General features: G+C 38.0%; 9 protein-coding genes across 9 annotated transcripts; 7 read left to right on the forward strand and 2 right to left on the reverse strand.

The window, feature by feature from the left end:
* Positions 1-196: 196 nt before the first annotated feature.
* RHIMIDRAFT_276038 (DUF747-domain-containing protein) lies at positions 197-2,838 on the forward strand. The gene is made up of 7 exons (XM_023612588.1): positions 197-565; positions 612-757; positions 803-1,122; positions 1,175-1,342; positions 1,393-1,784; positions 1,849-2,093; positions 2,142-2,838. Exons 1-7 carry the CDS (start codon positions 254-256, stop codon positions 2,398-2,400), a joined length of 1,842 nt encoding a protein of 613 aa, XP_023468435.1. The 5' UTR covers positions 197-253; the 3' UTR covers positions 2,401-2,838.
* Positions 2,839-4,107: 1,269 nt separating this feature from the next.
* On the forward strand, positions 4,108-6,112 carry RHIMIDRAFT_276041 (uncharacterized protein). The gene is made up of 2 exons (XM_023612589.1): positions 4,108-4,669; positions 4,725-6,112. The coding sequence occupies exons 1-2, from the start codon at positions 4,147-4,149 to the stop codon at positions 6,002-6,004; spliced, it is 1,803 nt and encodes a 600-aa protein (XP_023468436.1). The 5' UTR covers positions 4,108-4,146; the 3' UTR covers positions 6,005-6,112.
* Positions 6,113-6,173: 61 nt separating this feature from the next.
* RHIMIDRAFT_290383 (uncharacterized protein) lies at positions 6,174-8,791 on the forward strand. Its single transcript, XM_023613735.1, has 3 exons — positions 6,174-6,404; positions 6,466-8,524; positions 8,584-8,791. Exons 2-3 carry the CDS (start codon positions 6,483-6,485, stop codon positions 8,765-8,767), a joined length of 2,226 nt encoding a protein of 741 aa, XP_023468437.1. The 5' UTR covers positions 6,174-6,404; positions 6,466-6,482; the 3' UTR covers positions 8,768-8,791.
* A 196-nt stretch (positions 8,792-8,987) lies between these two features.
* RHIMIDRAFT_276042 (uncharacterized protein) lies at positions 8,988-9,579 on the forward strand. The gene is made up of 2 exons (XM_023612590.1): positions 8,988-9,368; positions 9,514-9,579. The coding sequence occupies exons 1-2, from the start codon at positions 9,015-9,017 to the stop codon at positions 9,541-9,543; spliced, it is 384 nt and encodes a 127-aa protein (XP_023468438.1). The 5' UTR covers positions 8,988-9,014; the 3' UTR covers positions 9,544-9,579.
* An 893-nt stretch (positions 9,580-10,472) lies between these two features.
* Positions 10,473-10,781, forward strand: RHIMIDRAFT_191470 (uncharacterized protein; the record flags this gene model as incomplete). The annotated part of the gene is made up of 1 exon (XM_023605955.1): positions 10,473-10,781. A coding segment is annotated over one exon (309 nt), but the record flags the coding sequence as incomplete, so codon positions are not given.
* Positions 10,782-13,324: 2,543 nt separating this feature from the next.
* On the reverse strand, positions 13,325-13,683 carry RHIMIDRAFT_105250 (uncharacterized protein). The gene has a single exon (XM_023605170.1). The coding sequence runs from the start codon at positions 13,622-13,624 to the stop codon at positions 13,415-13,417; it is 210 nt and encodes a 69-aa protein (XP_023468440.1). The 5' UTR covers positions 13,625-13,683; the 3' UTR covers positions 13,325-13,414.
* Positions 13,684-14,345: 662 nt separating this feature from the next.
* Positions 14,346-16,766, forward strand: RHIMIDRAFT_235493 (SPX-domain-containing protein; the record flags this gene model as incomplete). Its single annotated transcript, XM_023608368.1, has 4 exons — positions 14,346-15,118; positions 15,171-16,538; positions 16,591-16,675; positions 16,740-16,766. The coding sequence occupies 4 exons, from the start codon at positions 14,346-14,348 to the stop codon at positions 16,764-16,766; spliced, it is 2,253 nt and encodes a 750-aa protein (XP_023468441.1).
* Positions 16,767-16,980: 214 nt separating this feature from the next.
* On the forward strand, positions 16,981-18,391 carry RHIMIDRAFT_105259 (uncharacterized protein). Its single transcript, XM_023605172.1, has 2 exons — positions 16,981-17,215; positions 17,264-18,391. The coding sequence occupies exons 1-2, from the start codon at positions 17,035-17,037 to the stop codon at positions 18,268-18,270; spliced, it is 1,188 nt and encodes a 395-aa protein (XP_023468442.1). The 5' UTR covers positions 16,981-17,034; the 3' UTR covers positions 18,271-18,391.
* Positions 18,276-19,674, reverse strand: RHIMIDRAFT_105254 (THO complex subunit 3-like protein). Its single transcript, XM_023605171.1, has 4 exons — positions 19,282-19,674; positions 19,069-19,201; positions 18,521-19,005; positions 18,276-18,469 (listed from the first exon to the last, which is right to left on the reverse strand). Exons 1-4 carry the CDS (start codon positions 19,417-19,419, stop codon positions 18,281-18,283), a joined length of 945 nt encoding a protein of 314 aa, XP_023468443.1. The 5' UTR covers positions 19,420-19,674; the 3' UTR covers positions 18,276-18,280.
* Between the last annotated feature and the right edge of the window lie 400 nt (positions 19,675-20,074).

Below are 20,074 nucleotides of genomic sequence, written 5' to 3' on the forward strand. Positions count from 1 at the left end.
GTCTTGACTACTTCCCCTATGGATGGTGAAAAAGGGCCGTCCGCAATCGAGTGGCCAGTTTTGGTAAATAGTTCATCGGCCTCCATTGATTGATATCGTCACGAATTGGCTAAAAGAAATAGAAAGCTTTTAAAGAGATCAAGCCAAGAAAGAAAAAAAAAAAAAAAAATAATATCATTGTCACTCATTGCATTATGAAAAAAATAAAGCTGTGAAACGATATTCTTTTTCTTTACGCAATATATATTCTTTGATGACCAAAATAAAATCTCACTCAGTACCAACGACGCCTTTATTACAAAATCACTTTGACGCTTTGTCTCCAACAACAAAGAGTTCAATAAAAAAGAATAGAAAGAATAGTAAAAAGAAAAAAGCAAACCAGCATAAAAGTGATGAAGAACCATCAGAACAGACAAATGAACAACAACAAGAGTCATTACAGCCGATTTCATTCTTGGAATACTTGAAGGATGAGTTGACAGTGGCTGATTTCGATAGTGCACAAGAACTGAAAAGAGAGAGAGTAACCAATTTCTTGGGTGTACCTGGTGCAATAGAAAAGGTAATAAAACTATAGCGTTGATTGACAACTGACCTTGATATGATAGTTGATGGGATTTGGAATATTTGTATGCTTTGATTCTTTCTTATATACCTTTACTATACTTCCTTTACGATTCTGCTTGGCCTTTTATCATTTTATCATCTTTATCATTCACAACACAAGAGCATTTATTGTAGGACAAAAAGAAAGGTAAATTCAGAATCTATTGTGTGTTTATACTGATGAAGTATCTAGTTATACGCGATTACGGCCTTCTCAAAAATGCGATCTACTCAAAGGATTCCTAGTGATGATTACTTGTGTCTTCATGAATATCTTTGATCCTTCTCGAGTCTATCATTCCATTCGTGGTCAAGCTGTATTGAAACTCTATGTTATATTGAACGTCCTGGAAATTTGTGATAAATTATGCTGTTCTTTAGGCGTTGATGTGCTGGATGCCTTGTTTTCTAAATCAACCTTGGGTAATTCACCGCAGGACATCAAAGGTGCTGCTTATGCTAAAAGACAGCTCAAGCCAATCACTTTCTTTATTCTGGCAGCAGGCTATATGGGTAAGTGATGGATCTTATCAAAAAGAAAAAAAAGTTAAACTATTGGAACTAGTTATGCATACCCTTATCCTCTTCTTTCAAATGATAACTCTAAACGTAGCCATCAACTTTTACTCGAATGCTTTGCTTTCTTTACTCATCTCGAATCAGTTTGTCGAAATCAAACAATCTGTATTCAAACGATTTGAAAAAGAAAACCTCTTTCAATTGACCTGCAGTGGTAATAAAAGAAACATAGGATATAATGATGTTGTTAACATTTTTATGTAGATATTGTCGAAAGGTTTCAGCAATCTGCTTTTCTATTTATCATCACCTTACGTAATGTGATCGAGCTATCCGAATCAGGACCTTCATCTATCTTACCATCTACGTTCGTGCCTCTTTTCAAACTGCCTGCATCTACATCACTCAACACGCTTATGACACCAGTCGTCATGGTGATTACTTCTGAACTGCTTGTAGATTGGCTAAAGCATGCATTTATTACCAAGTTCAATCAGATACGGCCCTCAATCTATGGGAAATACATTGACATCTTATGTAAAGATCTTGTTATTGGAAGCCCTGGTCGAATGACAGGTAAACACCATGCCTTTGTGGATCAATCACCAGTCGTTTCGCGAAGGATTGGATTTCCTGTGCTTCCACTGGCATGTCTGGTAAGTGTTTTTATTATTATTATTTATTTGTTATATTATTCATCGAATATTCATTCTCGTCTAGTATATTCGTATGATGCAGCAAATACTGCCAATGATGTTTATGTCACAGGGCGGAAACGGAACAACAGCTGCCTCAGTCATTACATCAAGCATTCTTTATTATCAGAATGTACTAAGTCAATATCTACCTGTACGGCTTCAGATAGTATTGGTCTCTATGGTAAACTCAGGTTGGCTAGAGCATGTATTGGATCGATTGATTCGATTTGTGATTTGGACCTTATTTGTGTGCGTTTTGGCCATTATGTAAGTTAATCCCATCATTTCAAAACAGAACATTAACCGTTATATTAGTCTACTCGCTTTGAAGGTAGTTGTTGGTATGAATTTATTAGGATATGCGTATAAACGATATTTGAGTATGGAAGAACGAGATAAAGCAGAGATGAAAAAGGATCAAGAAGTGAAGGAGATGAGTAAAGAAGAAAATGAATATCGCAAATCAGTGAATGAATACTTGAGTCAGCCTGAGGATCATTTACTTTCAAAGCCTATTAAATATACCTTGGAGACTGTGGATCGGTTTTCGATGGTGAAGAGTCGAATTCCTTGAAAAATAAAAATAAATAAATGACATTCAATACATAGCAATATAATATATTTATATATTACCCCCTTTTTTTTCTTGGATAACTGTATATAAATTGTGCTTTTCTTTGTTCAAAAGTGCATTGTATCAGTCCATGAAAAAGATAGTAACTTGATGTGAAGGATGAATGACTTAAAGTATCATGCAGCTAGGGTTGCTTTATTACATACTATTTAGGAACATGTTGATAGCTTTTCCTAAATATGACGAAAGAGGGGGCATGAATTAAAGTTTTGCTACTTTACTCCTCCAAATTTACGGTGATCTTCAAGGGAACGCAGATCGTAAAAGCGAATCGTTTTAAACTACCTCCAATGCAACTATAGACAATCGAAATATCTCTGACCAAAGTAAGCAATAAATTTCCTTTTTAGGTCAATTGACGGTGGAACCATTGTGATAGACAATTGTGCACAAATATGAATAGATAATTTGCTGTAGTTTTTTGGTCCGTTTCATAAACACTTTTAGCAAGTCTCACCTCTTTACCAATAGTTTTTGTCTCAGGGTAAAAAAAGTCCTAAAAACCACAAATTCTATTTCCGATAACTTCAGTTTCAGGGATAAAGAACACACTGACTAGTTAATTTCATGGAAAAACCGAATAAAGAATTTAAACTTTTACAAAGATTAAAGAGGGCTATTTCTAATATTAAGTTAATTTCAACTCCAAGACAGCCCACCTATTAATATTACTGTCAAATGGGATAGTGAGCCATATTCTTTTTGTATTTGTTATTACTCTGATAACACTACAACGGTTCCAATAAGACATCTAGATTTGGAAAGCACAACATCCAGTTTCAGTAGCAGCGTCATTGTTTTTTGGGAATGCAGTATAGCTTTACTACTGAGAAAGGGGGGAAAGGAGTATCAAGAGAGGAAGAGAGAAGAGCAGGCAAAAGATTAATGAATACATCTTAACGTGGCAGGTTACATCAGGGGCACCTTCTGTTTCTATTTATTGAAAAGATCAAAGACTATTTAATTAAGTGTAACATCTATAATAAATAGTTCATTAAATTTTACAAGTCTCAATATGAACAAACAATAAATATCTTCTCAAAGGTGTTGAACCTGCATTGTCATTGGCTTCTATGCATGCAAAAAAAAAATCTGTTATCAATTCTCAAAAAGAAAGCAAAAAAAAAAAAAAAAAGTAAGCTACAATAATAAACATTTTGTGCAACGGTAATAAATGCTTTTTTTTTCTGCCTTGATTCTGGATTCTTTTTCCTTCTTCTTTTACTTGTTAATATAAATTCATGTTCAAGAGTAAAAAGAAGAGACAACAAAAGGAACAACAAAAGAAGGAAGCAATTGAGACTTCGATACCAGAGATTAGCAAGTACCAACTCTTGGACGATATTCAACTTGCTCATGACTTTCGTTCTTCTGTCATCTTGCCTCAACTCAACAAAGATCTCGACGCACAGCTACCACAACTCAACAAAGATCTCGATACACAGCTACCACCGATGATAAAAAATGAAGAGACCAGTCCACCCATGTCACCTACAGTAGATAGTTCAACCTATTATGAACAAATAGCTGCTTGGAGACATCAGCGTAACCAAAGATTTTCTAATGGGTTATTTGGTGGTAAACATCGAGGAAGACCTAAAATAACAACCAAAAGGTCTACTCTATCTGAACAAGAAGAGGACCATGAAGAAGAAGAAGAAAAAGAAAAGGTACAAAAGATAGCACATGAGTGAATTATGTGTAACACTTTTTAAGGAACAAGAAACCCTCTTGTACGAACCAGACTCAGAGGAAGAAAATTATTTCTTTCAAGATTTTTCAGAAGAGAGCAGCAAAAATACAAAAAAGAAGAAACGAACGATCGTACATCGTATAGAAGATGAACCAAAGAAAGTGTTTGATCTGTCTTCATTTGCAAAAGACTTGCATGATAATAGATTATCAGTCATTCAACCACGCCAGAGCACGATTATCATGACAGAGGAGGACGAAAAACAGCTAGAGACACTATTACAACAAAGGAAACAGATGGGTAGCTCCGAGTCTTTATTAGTCATTCGACAGCCATCTCCTTTACCTTCTATAGAAAGAAAACCTTCACACCATGAGACTATTAAAGAAGAAGAAGAAGAACAGATTGTACCTCAACTATCAAATCATCATTCGGCTGCAAACAGTGTATCAAGCACGATAAGTACTGTGTCATCACACATGATAAAAGAAGAAGATGGGATGAGTGAAAAAATAGGTACTCAAAAAGAAAATCACCTCTTTTTTATATCATTCTATTGATCTTTTAATAGAAATTGATGATCCTGTAGAGACCAACATAGATCCATCTTTTTCTTCTTCTCCTCGTCCTCCTATTATTACTCCGCAACAGGAGATACCATCACCAATAGCACCACCATCATTACCTCCACCTCCGATCCCATCATTAGCAGCGGCAGCAACAATAACAACAACGAAAACTCAGCCTGTTTTGGATCTAAAAAGTTCTAAGAGCACCTCCTCTATTCAATCCAATATAAAACGATCTACATCGACTACAAGCAATACGATTATAAAAACCCCTCTGAATAGAAAAAAATCAGTACTACAAGAGGAAGCCAAGAGTCCAAGGAAATCAATTAGTATGGACAATCTGAAAGCAATAGACATCAAACCCGTCAAGAGTCCCTCTAGAAGTCTCTTTGGCAGTCTACGCCAAGTGAGTCGAAGCAAGACGACAAGCAGCGGCGGTCATTCGTCACCTTTCAAGGGCCTTGTTCGTAATATGAGCACATCTCATAAACCGACTCATGGCGGTATGTCGAGAGCAGCCATGGCCGTTATTCAACACGAACAGCAACAAGAAAAGGAACCCAAGCGTGCGACGAGTCGACTGATTTCTCAATTAATTTCAAAAGCAGCTAGGCACAGAAACAGCAACACAAGCACAAAAATTGTAAACATGAATGAAAACAATACGAATAGAGCCCAGGTGGTGAGGAGAACGATCATCTATGTTCAGCCAGATTCGCTTCATGATTTACTCAAGAACGGCGGGGAAGGTACCAAGATTGCCAGTTCTCGTGTCTCTGACGGTTCGCTCTCTCCAGATGACGAGACAGTCAGGTCAAAGGAATACGTGACGGCAACCAAGATTGTTCGTCAGACATCGGTTCGTAAGCGCGTTGTGAATAACCCAGAGGACGACAAGAAGAGATGGCAGCTGAAAAGCATGGATGAACATGACCTGGCTGTGCCAGCCAAGGAAGAGTACATGGAAGGTCTCGAGTTACGAGAAATGTCGGACGGTTCTGTTATTTGGGGTATCGTCAAACAACAAGGTAACCGTAAGAGCTTCTTTGCACCAGATAATATGTATGTAGAGGAAGATGAATTACCTCCTCCTATTCCCAAACGATCACCCAAGAGACAAGTCCTGGCCGACAATGATACTGATATCTATTATTCTAATGAAGTAACACTACCCAATTTGCTAAAAATGATGGAACAACAAGAAACTCATCCTGGCGATGAGCTATCTGTTGATGATCAGTTGGATGAAATGATGCGTATTTTGACCAGTCAGCAATGATTTGCTTATGTAATATCACAGTCTATATTATAAGCTCCCAAAAATTTCATCATCTTTAAATATTCAATACTACATCCTTTATGTGTAAATTAAATAAACAAGTCCAATACTATTTCTTTTACACTTGTAGAATGGAATGAACAGGTTCAATGCTTGATATATAGACTTTAATTAATTCTCGGAAAACGCATCTCGCTCATTTTTTTATGTTTGATATATTCAAGGTACGAAGTTCAGTTTGAATATCAATGAGTGCGTCTCTGATTTGATGTCATAAATACAATTAGACAATGTATCCAAGTCAAATAGAAAAAGAATTTGAATTCTTACGATCTCTCATTCTACTTCTTCTTTTCCCCCTTCCTTTTTCCAACTTTTGTAAATACTTTTAAACCACAAGGTATGTTTTTTACCCTTCTATTTTACACGGAATTTATGTTAACATATTTCATAATGAAAAGAATTATAGAGCTGCTCAATGAAATTTGGCGACAATCTCAAAGGGAAAATACACGTTCCGTGGGAATCATTCTACATAGAGTACAATGAGCTCAAACATGAAATGAAGCGACGTCAAATGGAACATGGATGGAACGCAACAGACGAAGCTGAGTACAGACAAAAAATAGAAAACGAACTGATCAAGGTGCATCAATTCATCGACAATTCTCTTGGAGATTTGAATAAACGCATTCTTCATACTGAGGTAATGATCAGAGAGCTGATGATGTCGACCGAGACCAAGCAGCGATATGACGATATAGCTGATACATTGACCGAGATCCTGTTTGACTGCAATGACCTCTCCAAGTTCCTGTGCCTGAACGCTACAGGGTTTGATAAATTGAACAAGAAACATGACAAGCACACACGGATCGAGTTCTCGGGTGTGTTTCGAAAAGAGCTGCTTTCTCGGTACTCGCTTGATCGATTGTCGTTACAGGTGGATATCTTGATCGTCAAGATCTCGGAGCTTATTGATATCTGTCGATTGCATGGTAACCCTCGTAACCCCCAAGATAAAAATCTAGATGACCAGACCGCATTTGAGCGAGCCACTGCCAAATTCTGGATTCACCCAGACTATATCACAGAAGTCAAATCTGTCATTCTCTTCCACTTGCCAGTCCATGTGTTCAATCAAAAGAAGCAGTACGAGGAAGGTGATATGGCTGTCTCAAGTGTTTACTTTGACAACAAACAGTTTGATCTCTACCTGGGTCGAGTTGAACGTGAAGCAGGTGCAGAGGCTATTCGGTTACGTTGGTACGGTGACAACGAAGATGACGTCTACGTTGAACGAAAGACGCACAAGGCCGCTTGGCTTGATGGCAAGTCTGTCAAAGATAGGTTCAAGCTAAAGCAGACGCTTATCAATGACTACCTGGCTGGTCGATACACCGCAGATGACCTGGTGGAGGACCTTCGAATGAAGGCAAATGGTAAGGCAAGAAGTGAGACTGTCCTGGAAGAAAACCATTTTGTTGCCTCGGGTATTCAGGAATCTGTCAAGGCAAAGGAATTGGAACCCATGTGCCGCGTCTTTTATAATCGTACCGCATTTCAGCTACCCGGAGACCAACGTTTACGTATCAGTATCGATTCCAATTTGACCTTCATTCGCGAAGACGGAAGCGAGCGTCGACAGTTCATTGGCCCCAAACAGCTTCATTGGAAGCGTAAGGACGTTGGTATTGACTATCCTTTTAACCATGTTGTCGAAAACGATATCTCACGATTCCCTTACGCCATTCTGGAAACCAAGTTGCAGACACATCTGGGTCAGGAATGCCCTGCTTGGCTCACGGCCCTTCTCGATTCTCACTTGGTTTTTGAAGCTCCTCGATTCTCCAAGTACATTCATGGTGCAGCTACTCTCTTCAAGGGTTCGGTTCCCATTCAACCCTTTTGGATGCAAGAATTTGATAAGGACATTCGAAGAAGACCTACTGGAAACTATGGCCTATCAAGATCCCAGAGCTTTAAACCACTTGTCAACGGCCACCATCGTGCGTCTTTATTGCTACTTTACGAAAGAGAAATGCAACGAAATGCAAGAAAAAAGAATAGAAGCTTGATTAATCTTTTTAGTATAACCGGCTCGTTCAAAAAGCGCAATGCAAAGCAGGATCAGCCTCAACAAGATCCTTCATCGAAGCCAGGACAGCCAGTATCACCAACTCATATGACCATTGATGTTTCAGAGATAGCAATGAGTAAAACATATAAGGACTTTGTAAATCGCTTTCAAAATGTGAGTACACCCATCCTGACCGGATCCTTTCTTAAAAGGGGTAGGAGCAACAAAAGAACATCGCCGCTGTTGCCCCGTGCGCGCAGTAGTCAGTTGTCGAAAAAGGCTGAACCCAAGACGTTCTTTGCAAACGAACGTACATTTATCTCTTGGTTACAATTCTGTGCTCTCTTGCTTACTGTTGCGTTGAATCTACTAAACTATGGTGATCTCATTTCCAGAGGCATTGGTGCTACCTTCATCATCATTGGGGCGGCACTGTGCATGTAAGTTGAAATTCAGAGATAATGGTTCATTTGATGATCTAATTTGCTTTGTTATGTAGATACGCATTGATTAGATACCAGATTAGGTCATGGCAGCTTCGTACTAACCTAAATCTCATTCGATATGATGATATTTGGGGACCTACTGTTTTGTGTATTTTACTAGTTGTTGCGTTGATTGTGAACTTTTATCTTCGTTTTGAAACTCTCTCTCCTTCCTACCACCAAAAGCCTTCTCAATAATAACTATAGAAATAAACAATAAACTATCCTTTACTATAAAAATAACCATGACAAGCCCCCTAAACAATTAAAATATCCCAATCATAAGCAAATGTAACTGAATGTGATAGCATTAAATAAATAAATAAAAGGAGGGAAGAATTAACGTTTACTAAAGAAAAAAAGGGGTAGCCCTTTTGCATAAATGTTGGTCTTTTATTCTTTATCTTTCCCTTTTTTTTTTGAATCGTATAAGAAAAAAGGAGTGATGAAATTTGGATTACATTTATCTCAGCACATTTATCTGCCATGGAAACATCAATATATCAACTATGATGAACTAAAGTACTTTCTAAAAGATAGACAGCTTACGGGAGGAGGATGGACATTTGAAGACGAAATTTATTTTAATAAGCAATTAATCGACAAACAGTTCGAGAAGGTCAATTGTTTTATCGAAACCAAGATAAATCACTTGTCATTAGAGGAGGTGCGGCCCTTGCTAGACTTTATTCACCTAAACACGATTGGTTTTAAAAAGATCTTGAAAAAGCATGATAAATGGACAGAGTTCACGCTTGCACATAAATATAACCGGTACTGGGACAACTACATCACTATACTGCAAGACAAATTAGACGTAGTGTATCACTTTAGAACATTTTGGGTGCACAGGGATCATCTTAATGAGCTTGAAGCTATCCTGCTCTTTCGATCTCCAAAGCAGGAAATAGATCCAGTACAATTTGTTTATTATGATCACTTACCAAGTTTTCAAATCTATATGGACTTTTTAAAGAAGAAAGAATCCACAGAACTCATCAAGATGATATGGTATGCATAAACTTCATTTAAACGATGATCATTTGTATTTATGCATTGTTTATTTCCATTCTTTTGCAGGCATGACGTAGCCACTGTTACATTTGACCAAAAAGTGTTTGTAGATCATGAAAAGTCGTTCATCAAGGAAAGATCATTTAGGATAGAGTCACAACTTGTGAAGAGTTACCTTGGAGGAGAGCCTGTGCAGTTTAGTTGTGATGAAGACAGCCGTACTGCAAGCGCCATACGCGAATCTATTCAAAGTAAAAGCTTAAAGCCGATCATCAAGGGCAGTTATAAAAGCACAAAATACAGCGACCAAGGTATCACACTACTTTTAAAGAAGAATCTAGTATTTATGAAAGAGCAACATGAGTCATCTGGAACACTTCACGACGAGTCGTATTATTTTCCTTACGCCTTGCTCGAAATAAAATCAGCAATACACCAAGAGATGCCGGATTGGCTCGTTCATCTTACGGACGTCAGTAGACTAGTATATGAGGTGCCTTACTTTATAGACTACGCCCAAGGAGCTGCAGACTGTTATAGTGACCAGTTGCAATTACTTCCTTGGTGGCTTCCTGAACTGAATAAAGATATACACATGGCCCCAGGACAAGATGGCGCAATTTTTCTAGAAGAAAAAGATATACAAGCAAATTCTTCAATGACGGTATTAGAAATAACCCGGGATGATCAGAATACCTACAACAATTTCATGTCAAGCGCAATTGTGACAAAAATCAAGAGCTTACCACCCATGTTCAAAGACAATAGAGATAACCAGGACGATATAACGATGATAAAATGGCTGGTTGCCAAGGTTACAAACAATAAGCAGCTACTTGACCCTGCTAAAGAAGACCCACGCATAATGCCCAAGAATGGGAAAGTGAAAAAGTTAGAACCTAAGATATTCTTTGCTAACGAAAGAACGTTTATCTCCTGGCTCCAGTTTAGCGCCTTCTTGCTCACCATGTCATTAGCTCTTATTAATTTTGGAGATCATGTTTCTCGTACAAGTGGAGGAATCTTTATTATGATCGCTGTCATTCTTGCGGGCTATGCTCTATTACGATTTCAGTATAGGGCATGGCAGATTAGATTTAGAAGCAGTAGCAGATTTGATGATATGTATGGACCAGCCATTATCTGCTTTGTTTTTGTTCTCGCCCTACTTGTTAACTTTGGGTTACGCGTTAGTCAGCCAGTGACAAATAATCCTAGTCCTTTTGGCAAACCATATAATGTATCGAATACGCAGCATAATATGACACACCCTACCAATAATGATAACAGGCATAACCATTCAACCAAGGATGAAGATGGGTTAGACAATAAAGATCATCACCATTTACAGGAAGCAAACCGAAATAATACGACTAGATTAACAAAGCATGGGAAAATAAAAGAAGAGGACGAAGATGAGGATTAAACATGAATGGTTATATGACCATCATGTTACATATATACATATATATGTGTGTGTATATGTATACGTGTTTGATTATAATAAAAGCATATGTGTGTAGATACCTTGGTGCTGTTAATAATCTGTGCGGACACAATAGACTATAAATACACATGAAGGTTGCCAATGGGATCTTATTTTATCATATGAAATTCTTTTACTCGGCTCTTTTATTCTCCAAACCAAGCTTTAGCTGTCTTATCAAAAAATTGCCATTGTGAACTGAATAACTACCATTGTAAAGCCCCTGAATTGAGATTGAGCGCAATAACAAAATGCCGCTTAATCCAGGCAAAATAGAAGTAGAATAATAAAAATGCGATGACGACATTTGCTTAAATCAGTGAAAACATTACTTACATATATTCTTCCTTGCTGGCCTACTCTCCATTTTATTTTTTGTAGTTCAATCTATTTATAAAAAAGCTGTAAATTGGTGCGAAGCCTTAATTTGCTGAGCATTCTAATGTTCAACAAACACTGTGTTTCGGAAAAGAAAAGCCGCACCAAGTGGGAATTGATATCGAACACACTCAAAATGAGTGGGCGCTTTCTAAAATAAATATACTGACATCGCGTTCATTCTTTTATCACACTACATCACAGCCGCACCACAGCCGCGCCACAGCTACGCCAATCCAAAGTAATCACCCAGCTAGAGAAAACTCATTGAATGAGTTTAATTTTATTTCATGGTTCATTTCATTCCCTTTCTTCTAAGTGCTTTCTAAGCATTGATTTCCAAAAGTTTGGGCTTTCATTAACTCCAGCTTTCTAGCACGACACCATTTACTGAAGCTTTGTGAGGTATTGTTGTCTAAGATATTTGCATGCTCCCGAACTATAGTAAGTATATCATTCATAGGTAAGCTTTTGGAAACAAAGACTTGTTAATTACTTGGATCCATGGGTGAAAGTATGGTATTCAAGAAATCAACAAGCTGCACAGAAGTAGCTAAAAGACAAAATATAACAGCTAGAGGAGTGTACCAGGTACAGCGAAGCCAGCTAAGTTTGCCATTGATAATAGGTATTTTGTGTTTATTAAAAGGGCCCTCTGCAGAGTGCATCTTCTTCCTTTCTTTGATTATTTTATCTGCAACTGATTGAAGCTTTTTTTTCACTGTCAATAATTGTGCTAAGGCTTCTAGTAGGCCGGAAAGATCATCAAAGCTATGCAGTATGCTGAACGTATAAGCCATTTACAGCGAGATGCACAGCAGATAGAACACAAGAGGAGTCAGTTATTTGTATCATATATGACATGACTTCACCATTGGCGTTTTTCAGATTGTTGACCAATCCATTAATAGTGTCTTTATACTCTCAAAGCAGCGTTACATTGTTATTGATTGCTTTGTTATCGTCATTGCTCTTGGCGCATTCACCAGCGGCAACATCAATCTCTTCTTCTTGTACTTCAACTACAAGCTTTATGTCAATCTTAAATCCATGTACTGAATTTGGCTAGGGATACTGCTCCTTCTTGCTTTCAGTGGAGTATGTATTCTTAGTTTCACCAGTGTCAACATAAATTATGCCTTTTAAGTGGGAAGAGCTGCTCAAGTATGTAGGACCAAATTAAGTGCAAATAGTCTTCTTTTCATTATGATGCAGTAAATGACTGTGTGATATTTGCTGTTGTAGTAGTAGGTGTGATATTTCTTGTATTTATGTGTATATAGAACAGTAGGAGTCAATAGCTAACAATTACTATTCTTTATTTTAGAATTGAGAAAGGAACTAATAAATGAGGGTACGACCTGAATATATATGAGGGATGACGACTGTAATTGTCTGACGTCGTCTATTAGCTGAGAATGAATAAATAGAGAATTAAGAGATGTGTGATCTATGTAAACACGACAGTAGGAGCAGAAAAAAAGTACTATGAAATTCTTTATGTTTCTTTTGTTTTGAAGAATAAAGATAAAGATATTAAAAATGATAGTTACGCATTATATAAGATTGTAATTATTGTGATTGGTCAGTCTGTGTTACTGAGCTTTTGTTATTGATGTGTTGACGCTGTTTATTGATTCTTATTCAAAGTAGAATACGATACACTGTAGCTTTCCATTATTTTGAGAATATGCTTTATGATTCTATAAGTGGTTGCTTTGAGCTTGTCTGACTTGTGCTTCTGCTTCAACCTGTCTACATACTCAACAGTACATTCATAATCAGCTGAGATGCCCAATGTGTTCTACACAATCGTGATTGTATTGCAAATATCATTGTCAAGTACATGCTGCTTAATTGCAAGCCTTTTTTCAAAATAGGTGTTGATATAATCTCATTGCTCTGCCGTGAAGGTTGATCTTTGTGAGCCAAAAGACTTGTCTGTCAGATCAAGAATTGAAGGGAGGTCAGCAGACATGATTTTTCTTTGTTTTGCTGTAGAGACCATCAGGGTTCAAAATAAACTTCTCGTGATACTTTACAGCCTCTCTTTTTACGATTGTTGTCAAAGAAATATCTAAACCAGGCAAAGCAACACCATCATGCTTGATTTTCTCAGCTTGTGTGTCAATGTCTCTTTTCTTTGAGGAGCTTACAAGAGGATGAGGAACTAGCATGTTTCCTTTTGAGGGCAAATCCGTTCGTTGCCTCTTCTTCTAGGAGAGCTTGAGTTTTCCTTACATACAACTTATGATTAAGCGAAGTCATCTTTAAACTTGAAGAATGCTTCTTCCAAAACGTGGAAATTATCCGACTCTTCTTCTTTATAAGGCTCATCATTGTAGCTGCCTTGTTCTTTACTTTAGATAAGTGAATTAAAGGTGTTTGGACAAGCTCGTCTTTGAATGAATGCCGTTCCCAGTTCAACCTTAGTTACCTCCATTTCGTAGATTCTTCAAGCAGCGAAAGTTACCCCACCCACAAAACAAGAAAAAAATAGAACGATGCACTTAGAAAGCTATGAAAGAGACATAGAATAAAGAAAGCTTTGTATTTTGTTACTATTCATTTAAAACTACGAATACAAAGCGCGGCTCAGTGAGTATTGACCACATCTGAGGCATCTGTACGATAGGCTTGACTGTATTGTTTATGTTTTCTATTTTGAAAATGCTGTGTCACCCATCTGCGACATTAAAAGCCACCTGGGTTTCCATAAATAGAATTAGCCATATTTATGGCCCATTACTGCTCCCTCATGATGACACTTTTTTTTGCCTTTTTCTTTTTGGGATCAGCTTTGTGCAACTTTAAGACATTCTTTACTTTCTTTTCTTTAAATCTTTCTTTTTTTTTTTGTATCCCTTTTTTCTTTAATCCTTTTCTTTTTGTGACAATATGAAATTTGGACTCGAGCTACAAGAGAATATATTTCCACCATGGAGACTATCCTATGTATCCTATGATATGTTAAAGCAAGAGTTAAAGGCTCGACAAATGGACCACAAGTGGACAGAAAGAGATGAAAGAGAATTCATTGTATTACTCGACAACGAACTAAGCAAGGTGTACGACTTTATTAATGCCAAGCTAGCAGAAATTGATGCAAGAATCCTTTACTGCGAACGATCCATCCAAGGCTTTCAAAATAATCCATCAAATGCTAATTATAGTATGATGGATGAAGCACTCACTGATATCTTGTTTGACGTCAACGACCTTTCCAAATTCACTAGATACAATTTTACAGCTATTCAAAAAATACTCAAAAAACATGATCGTTGGACTGGGAAACACTTGAAGCAGGATTACGTCCAGAAGCTAAGAGAAAAGCCCTTGGATAAACAACGCTTTGATGTTTCTGTTGTTTACATATCAGCTTTACTTAATATTTGCCGCAACAAGGGCAAACAACCTACGACAGTAAATCGTCATGAATCTGAATCATCTGAAGAAGATACTACTACCACTTACTGGGTTCATCCGGATAACGTTACCGAGGTTAAGTCCATCATCATGCTCCATCTTCCTGTTTTTGTTTATAACCCAGCCAAGAAATATGAACCTTCGGATTCAGCTGTATCTAGTGTTTATTTTGACAATCCAGACTTTGATCTCTATACTGGGCTTCTTCAAAGAGATGAAATGGCAGAAGCCATACGATTAAAGTGGTAAGTATACTCTTTATACTATTATTATCACAAACGTCTTATCATTCCTTAGGCATGGTTCATGTTCTTCCAAGAACGTATTGGTCGAACGGGAAACCTTTCAGACAGCTGGATTGAATGATGCCTCTGTAAAAGAAAGATGCTGCATCAACAGTGATCATGTAGAGGCCTTTTTATTAGGACGATACAAGCCGGATGATATAGCCAATGATCTCAAGCGAAATAATGCAAGCGAAAGTGCTATGAAGGAAGCACACGCAACTGCAGCAGCTGTACAGACATCCATTCAACAAAAGCAATTACAGCCTATGCTCCGCGTGTTCAACCATCACACTCTCTTTCAAGCGCCTCATTCTCGAAACCTCAAGCTCACACTCGACACGGATCTTGCCTTCATTCGAGAGGATCATTTGGATGGAAAGCAACGCAGAGACCCTGGTGATTGGCGACGTGCCGATGTTGATATTAATAGCCCCTTTGAGTATCTATCTGACAAGGAGATCTTGCGATTCCCCTATGCCGTTCTCGAAGCTAAAGTGTATGGAAATCAAAAGCAACCTGCTTGGTTAACCAAACTGCTTGAAGGTCATCTGGTGCATGAAGTGCCTCGATTTTCCAAATATCTGCATGGTGCAAGTCATTTTTATAAAGAACGCCTTGCCCTTTTACCATGGTGGTTAGCTGAGATGAACGCAGATATTCGTAAGCCCCGTGCAGAGAACCTGGGCTTGACTCGATCTCTGAGCTTTAAACCATTGATTGATGGTAAATACAGACGAGCAATGATTGAAGAAAGAGAAAAGGCAAGCAAGCAGGGAGCTATTATCGAGGAAGGTGTCCTAGAAGCATCAGAACTTAGCAGTAGACCTTCAGCTCCGTTTGACAAGAATGGAAAATCGGCTGCATGGCTATCGATGCCCAGCAGTAACAGCAAGAGCGATAAAACAGAAGAGTATACCTTGATTGAACTCAATTCGAGTCCAATCAATTCAGCTTCTAACCTAAAGACCGCTGTTTCTCAGCCTCTGTTGCCACACGAGGATGATCGAAACAATAACAACAATAGCAGCAGCAGCAAAGGCGCAGATGTTCAACGTTCAAGATCATTCTACAAAGTGGCCGCCAATGGTGTCATGGACAGTAAGGGTAACCTCTTGTCCAAGAAAAGCTTGGCTGAAACTGTTGATTTGGAATCGGGTGAAAAGAAAAAGGTGATCAAGGTTAAAGTAGATCCCAAGACATTCTTTGCAAACGAACGTACATTTATCGCTTGGCTTCAGTTTTGTGCGCTCTTGCTGACAGTCGCATTGAACTTGCTCAACTTTGGTGATAGCGTGTCACGTATTGTCGGTGGTGTGTTCATTGGTGTATCAGGTTCAGTTGCTATATATGCGCTCTACAGATTTGAGAAGCGTGCATGGTAAGTGTGAATGAACTCTTTTTTTTTTTTTCTTTACTCATAGTATAAATAGGATGATTAGTCGTAAAGACCCAGGTAGATATGATGATCTTTGGGGCCCTGCCGTTCTCTGTGTTGTGTTGGTTATTGCTCTTATTGTAAGTACTTTTATTGCTTCATCAGATTCTCTCTTTCTTACTTTTTTTTTTTTCGTTTTACTAGATCAACTTGTACTTGCGTCTTCGTTAAATATGTTCTGTATTCTTTTCCATTTTTTTTTTTTTTTTTCATCTATTTATACAGCATACATCATGCTTCTTTGCACATATAGATAGCATTCCTCCCAGTTAGCATCTAAAACTCCTTCTTTGATAACATACATTCTTACATCTAATTGCGATCTATAAAACTATGTATTCTTCCTTTTATCTTGTTGCATAAATTATGTAGTGGTTACCATTTAGGGTAACCTTTTTTCCCTTTTTTTTTCTCATTCAAAAAAAAGCCTATATAAAGCATGACTAAACGACGTAAACAGCACATCAGATCTCAAATGCAGGTAGGTCATTACTTGAATAGAGGCGATCAGCCATCAGACATGCCAGAATATGAAATACCACCAATGACGCCTCAGTTTGAATCAACACAATATGTTCAGGCATCAAGAGCGATTGGACACACACTACGTTTTATATTTGGTAAAGTATTACCTTATAGATCAACAAGACTTATATGTGTTTCCATAGAAATAATAACAGGAGCACTATTATTTTTAAAGCCTTTGATCACTTTTGGCACCGCACTTTTCTTTTTGTTTCTACTCTTAGGCTATGGATACAGATTATTTCAAGAACTCATATTGGATACAGTCTGCCCACTTCCCTTGGTTGGACAATACCTTCCAGTCTGTAAAAACTATTCAGCAACCATTCCCGACTTTACTCACTTTGTCAAACTTCAAGAATCGCTGTATGACACCATGTTATCGCGACCTAGAGCAGAGGCGATCTCTGCTCTGGAATTGAAACGCGTTGAACTTGCTACAAGAGACCTACAGGCTATGGTCAAGCATTCTAATCTGTTAAGTTCTGATCTGTTGGAAATCAAATTGGGTGAATACGTTCAGCGCTCAAGGCAATTTGGCCGTGACCTACAGAGCCTACAGGCTCAGACAAGAGGTGTCATTGATAACCTGATTACCTACAACACCTTTACGCTCCGTAAGTTATCCGAGGTACAGGCAAAAAAGTCAAGTCGGCAAGATCTACGAGTACTATATGAAACAGCCATGGCGCTCGTCGAAAAGGAAACCAAGCGGCTCATACTGGCTATCGATAAGGCACAAGGATCGCTTTTCACTCTGGAAGAAGATCTTTATGCAATTCATGAAATCACAATTCAGGAAAGAAGCTATCAGGAATCCGAAATGCCCGACGTTTTGGCAAGCCTCATCAACAGAGTCACCAGCCAAGGCATCAGCCGTACACTGGTCAAGGAAAACTTGAAGCTGTTGGTGAGTTTTGATGCGGAAAGGGTCAAGGCTGCAAAGCAACTCATGATGATGCGAGATAAGATGGAGAGGTTTCAGATGGACCTTGAAGAATTGAGGTCGCAGGTGGTCGCGCCTATACTTGTGCCTGATGCCATACCACTAGAAATGCACATTGAGAATATCGGAAAAGCAATAGATAGATTGAAGAGTAGCAAAGTTGTCTTTTTGGAGGATCGACAGCAAATAGATAGTAGTCAATAAACCCTCGTTTTTATTGTAGCTTGGTGTCCTCTCTAGGATCCTTCATGCTAAAGATTTTCAAGTTGCCTGCGTATTTTCCGTCAGAGGCTATTTCGTCTCCTGCATACGCCAGATAGTAATCACGAGGTGACCATGCTACGGTATTCATAGCTGCAGAGCATTCTATATGATGAATGGATTCTCCACTTTCAACATGCGACTAAATAAAAAGAAGTCATTCAGCTGTTCTTTTCTCTTTTTTTTACTCTACCACATCAATAAAATGATCTTCTGAAGCGGATGCAATAAACTGGCCATCAAAACTAAATCCAAGGGTTCTAACAGGCCATGTAAGTTCTTCAAAGGCCCTGACACATTGAAAGGTTCGTGTATCCCACAAAGTGACTAGAGCATCTGCTGATCCTACGGCTAGATACTTACTTGTAGGATCTACCTCTACACAGTAACAGTTGGCTGTATGTCCTCTCAGGTTAAGCTGTAACTCAAAGGATGGATAATCATAGACTTTGATTGTGCCTTGTCCTGTTGTGACAAAGAATTGGTTATTGGCATTATTCCATGCGATCTCGTTGACTTCTACTGGATGTTTGCGATTATCAATAATCTTGTGTGTACGTGTATCAATGATGCTGATCGTGTCGTTTTTATCGCCTACTGCAATATGATTTCCATCTGGACTCCAGCATATATTGATGTTTTCACCTGCTGTCTGTATCACAGCTGTACATTTACCAGCTATTTTTTTAAAAAAAAAAGGCATTAGCTTGTTTCCTTTTCTATTTCTTTTTTTTATTTTACATCGTTGATCCCATAATCGCACTGTTTTATCACATGAAGCTGTTGCTAATCTATCTGGATGAGTTGGATCCCAATCTAGCTGATCTACGCTGTCAGTGTGTCCTTTAAGTTCAACAGAGTACCGAATATCTGTCTAGTAAGTCGAGAAAAAAAAAAGAAAAAAAAAGAGAGTATGTTAAGAACTTGTGCTTCCTTTCAATCATTCTTTCATACCCCTCGATGAGGTGTCCAAACACGCGCTGTTTTGTCCACTGAACCAGACGCTAACTTTCTACCGTCACAGTTCCAAGCAACGGTGTGTACCTTTTCTTTATGTCCTCTACATTCTCTAATTTTTGAATTATCAAACATTTTATTGACCTAATTACTTTGATCAGCTGCCATAAATTGCTTTCTTTTATCTTTTTTTACTTGTTCTCTAGTGATGGGATATCCTTTATAAAAGAATTCTTGTTTTTGACCTGTGGGTGGACTCCATTCATAAATGATTTTTTCGTCATCGACTTCTTCGATATGCTCTGGTTCCATATTGCTTCTTTAAAATAAACACAAAAATTGATGAGCCCTTCAGTCTCAATTGCCTCAAATAAAAAATTACTTGCGGAGTATACATTTGTCAAGCGTAGGTTGATTTCATTATACTTGTAGTGAATTGGCAAGTTATTCTTATCAGAGTCGGCATAAAGGTGACTAGGGACAGCATCATTTCCATTTTGACTTTTATCCAAGAGGATATCTGTGGTCCTACAGAATTTAGCTACGAATCAAAGAGATATTTCATTAAAGATCAGAAATAAATCATAATCATTTTGCTGTTGATTCTTAGAAATATACAAGTGAGTAGATACAGAAAGACACTCTAGAATGAGTAGCTCGCTGAAAAAAAAAAAGGACAGAGATGAATTCCTTGTAATGTCATACTACAAGCAAGTTCTATTGCTTGAATCATTAACAAAAAGAGGCTTTTTTTTAACAACAATGTGCTACATTAAGCTAAATAGATATT

This window comes from Rhizopus microsporus (assembly GCF_002708625.1).
Source record: "Rhizopus microsporus ATCC 52813 unplaced genomic scaffold scaffold_4, whole genome shotgun sequence".
NCBI lineage: Eukaryota > Fungi > Mucoromycota > Mucoromycetes > Mucorales > Rhizopodaceae > Rhizopus > Rhizopus microsporus.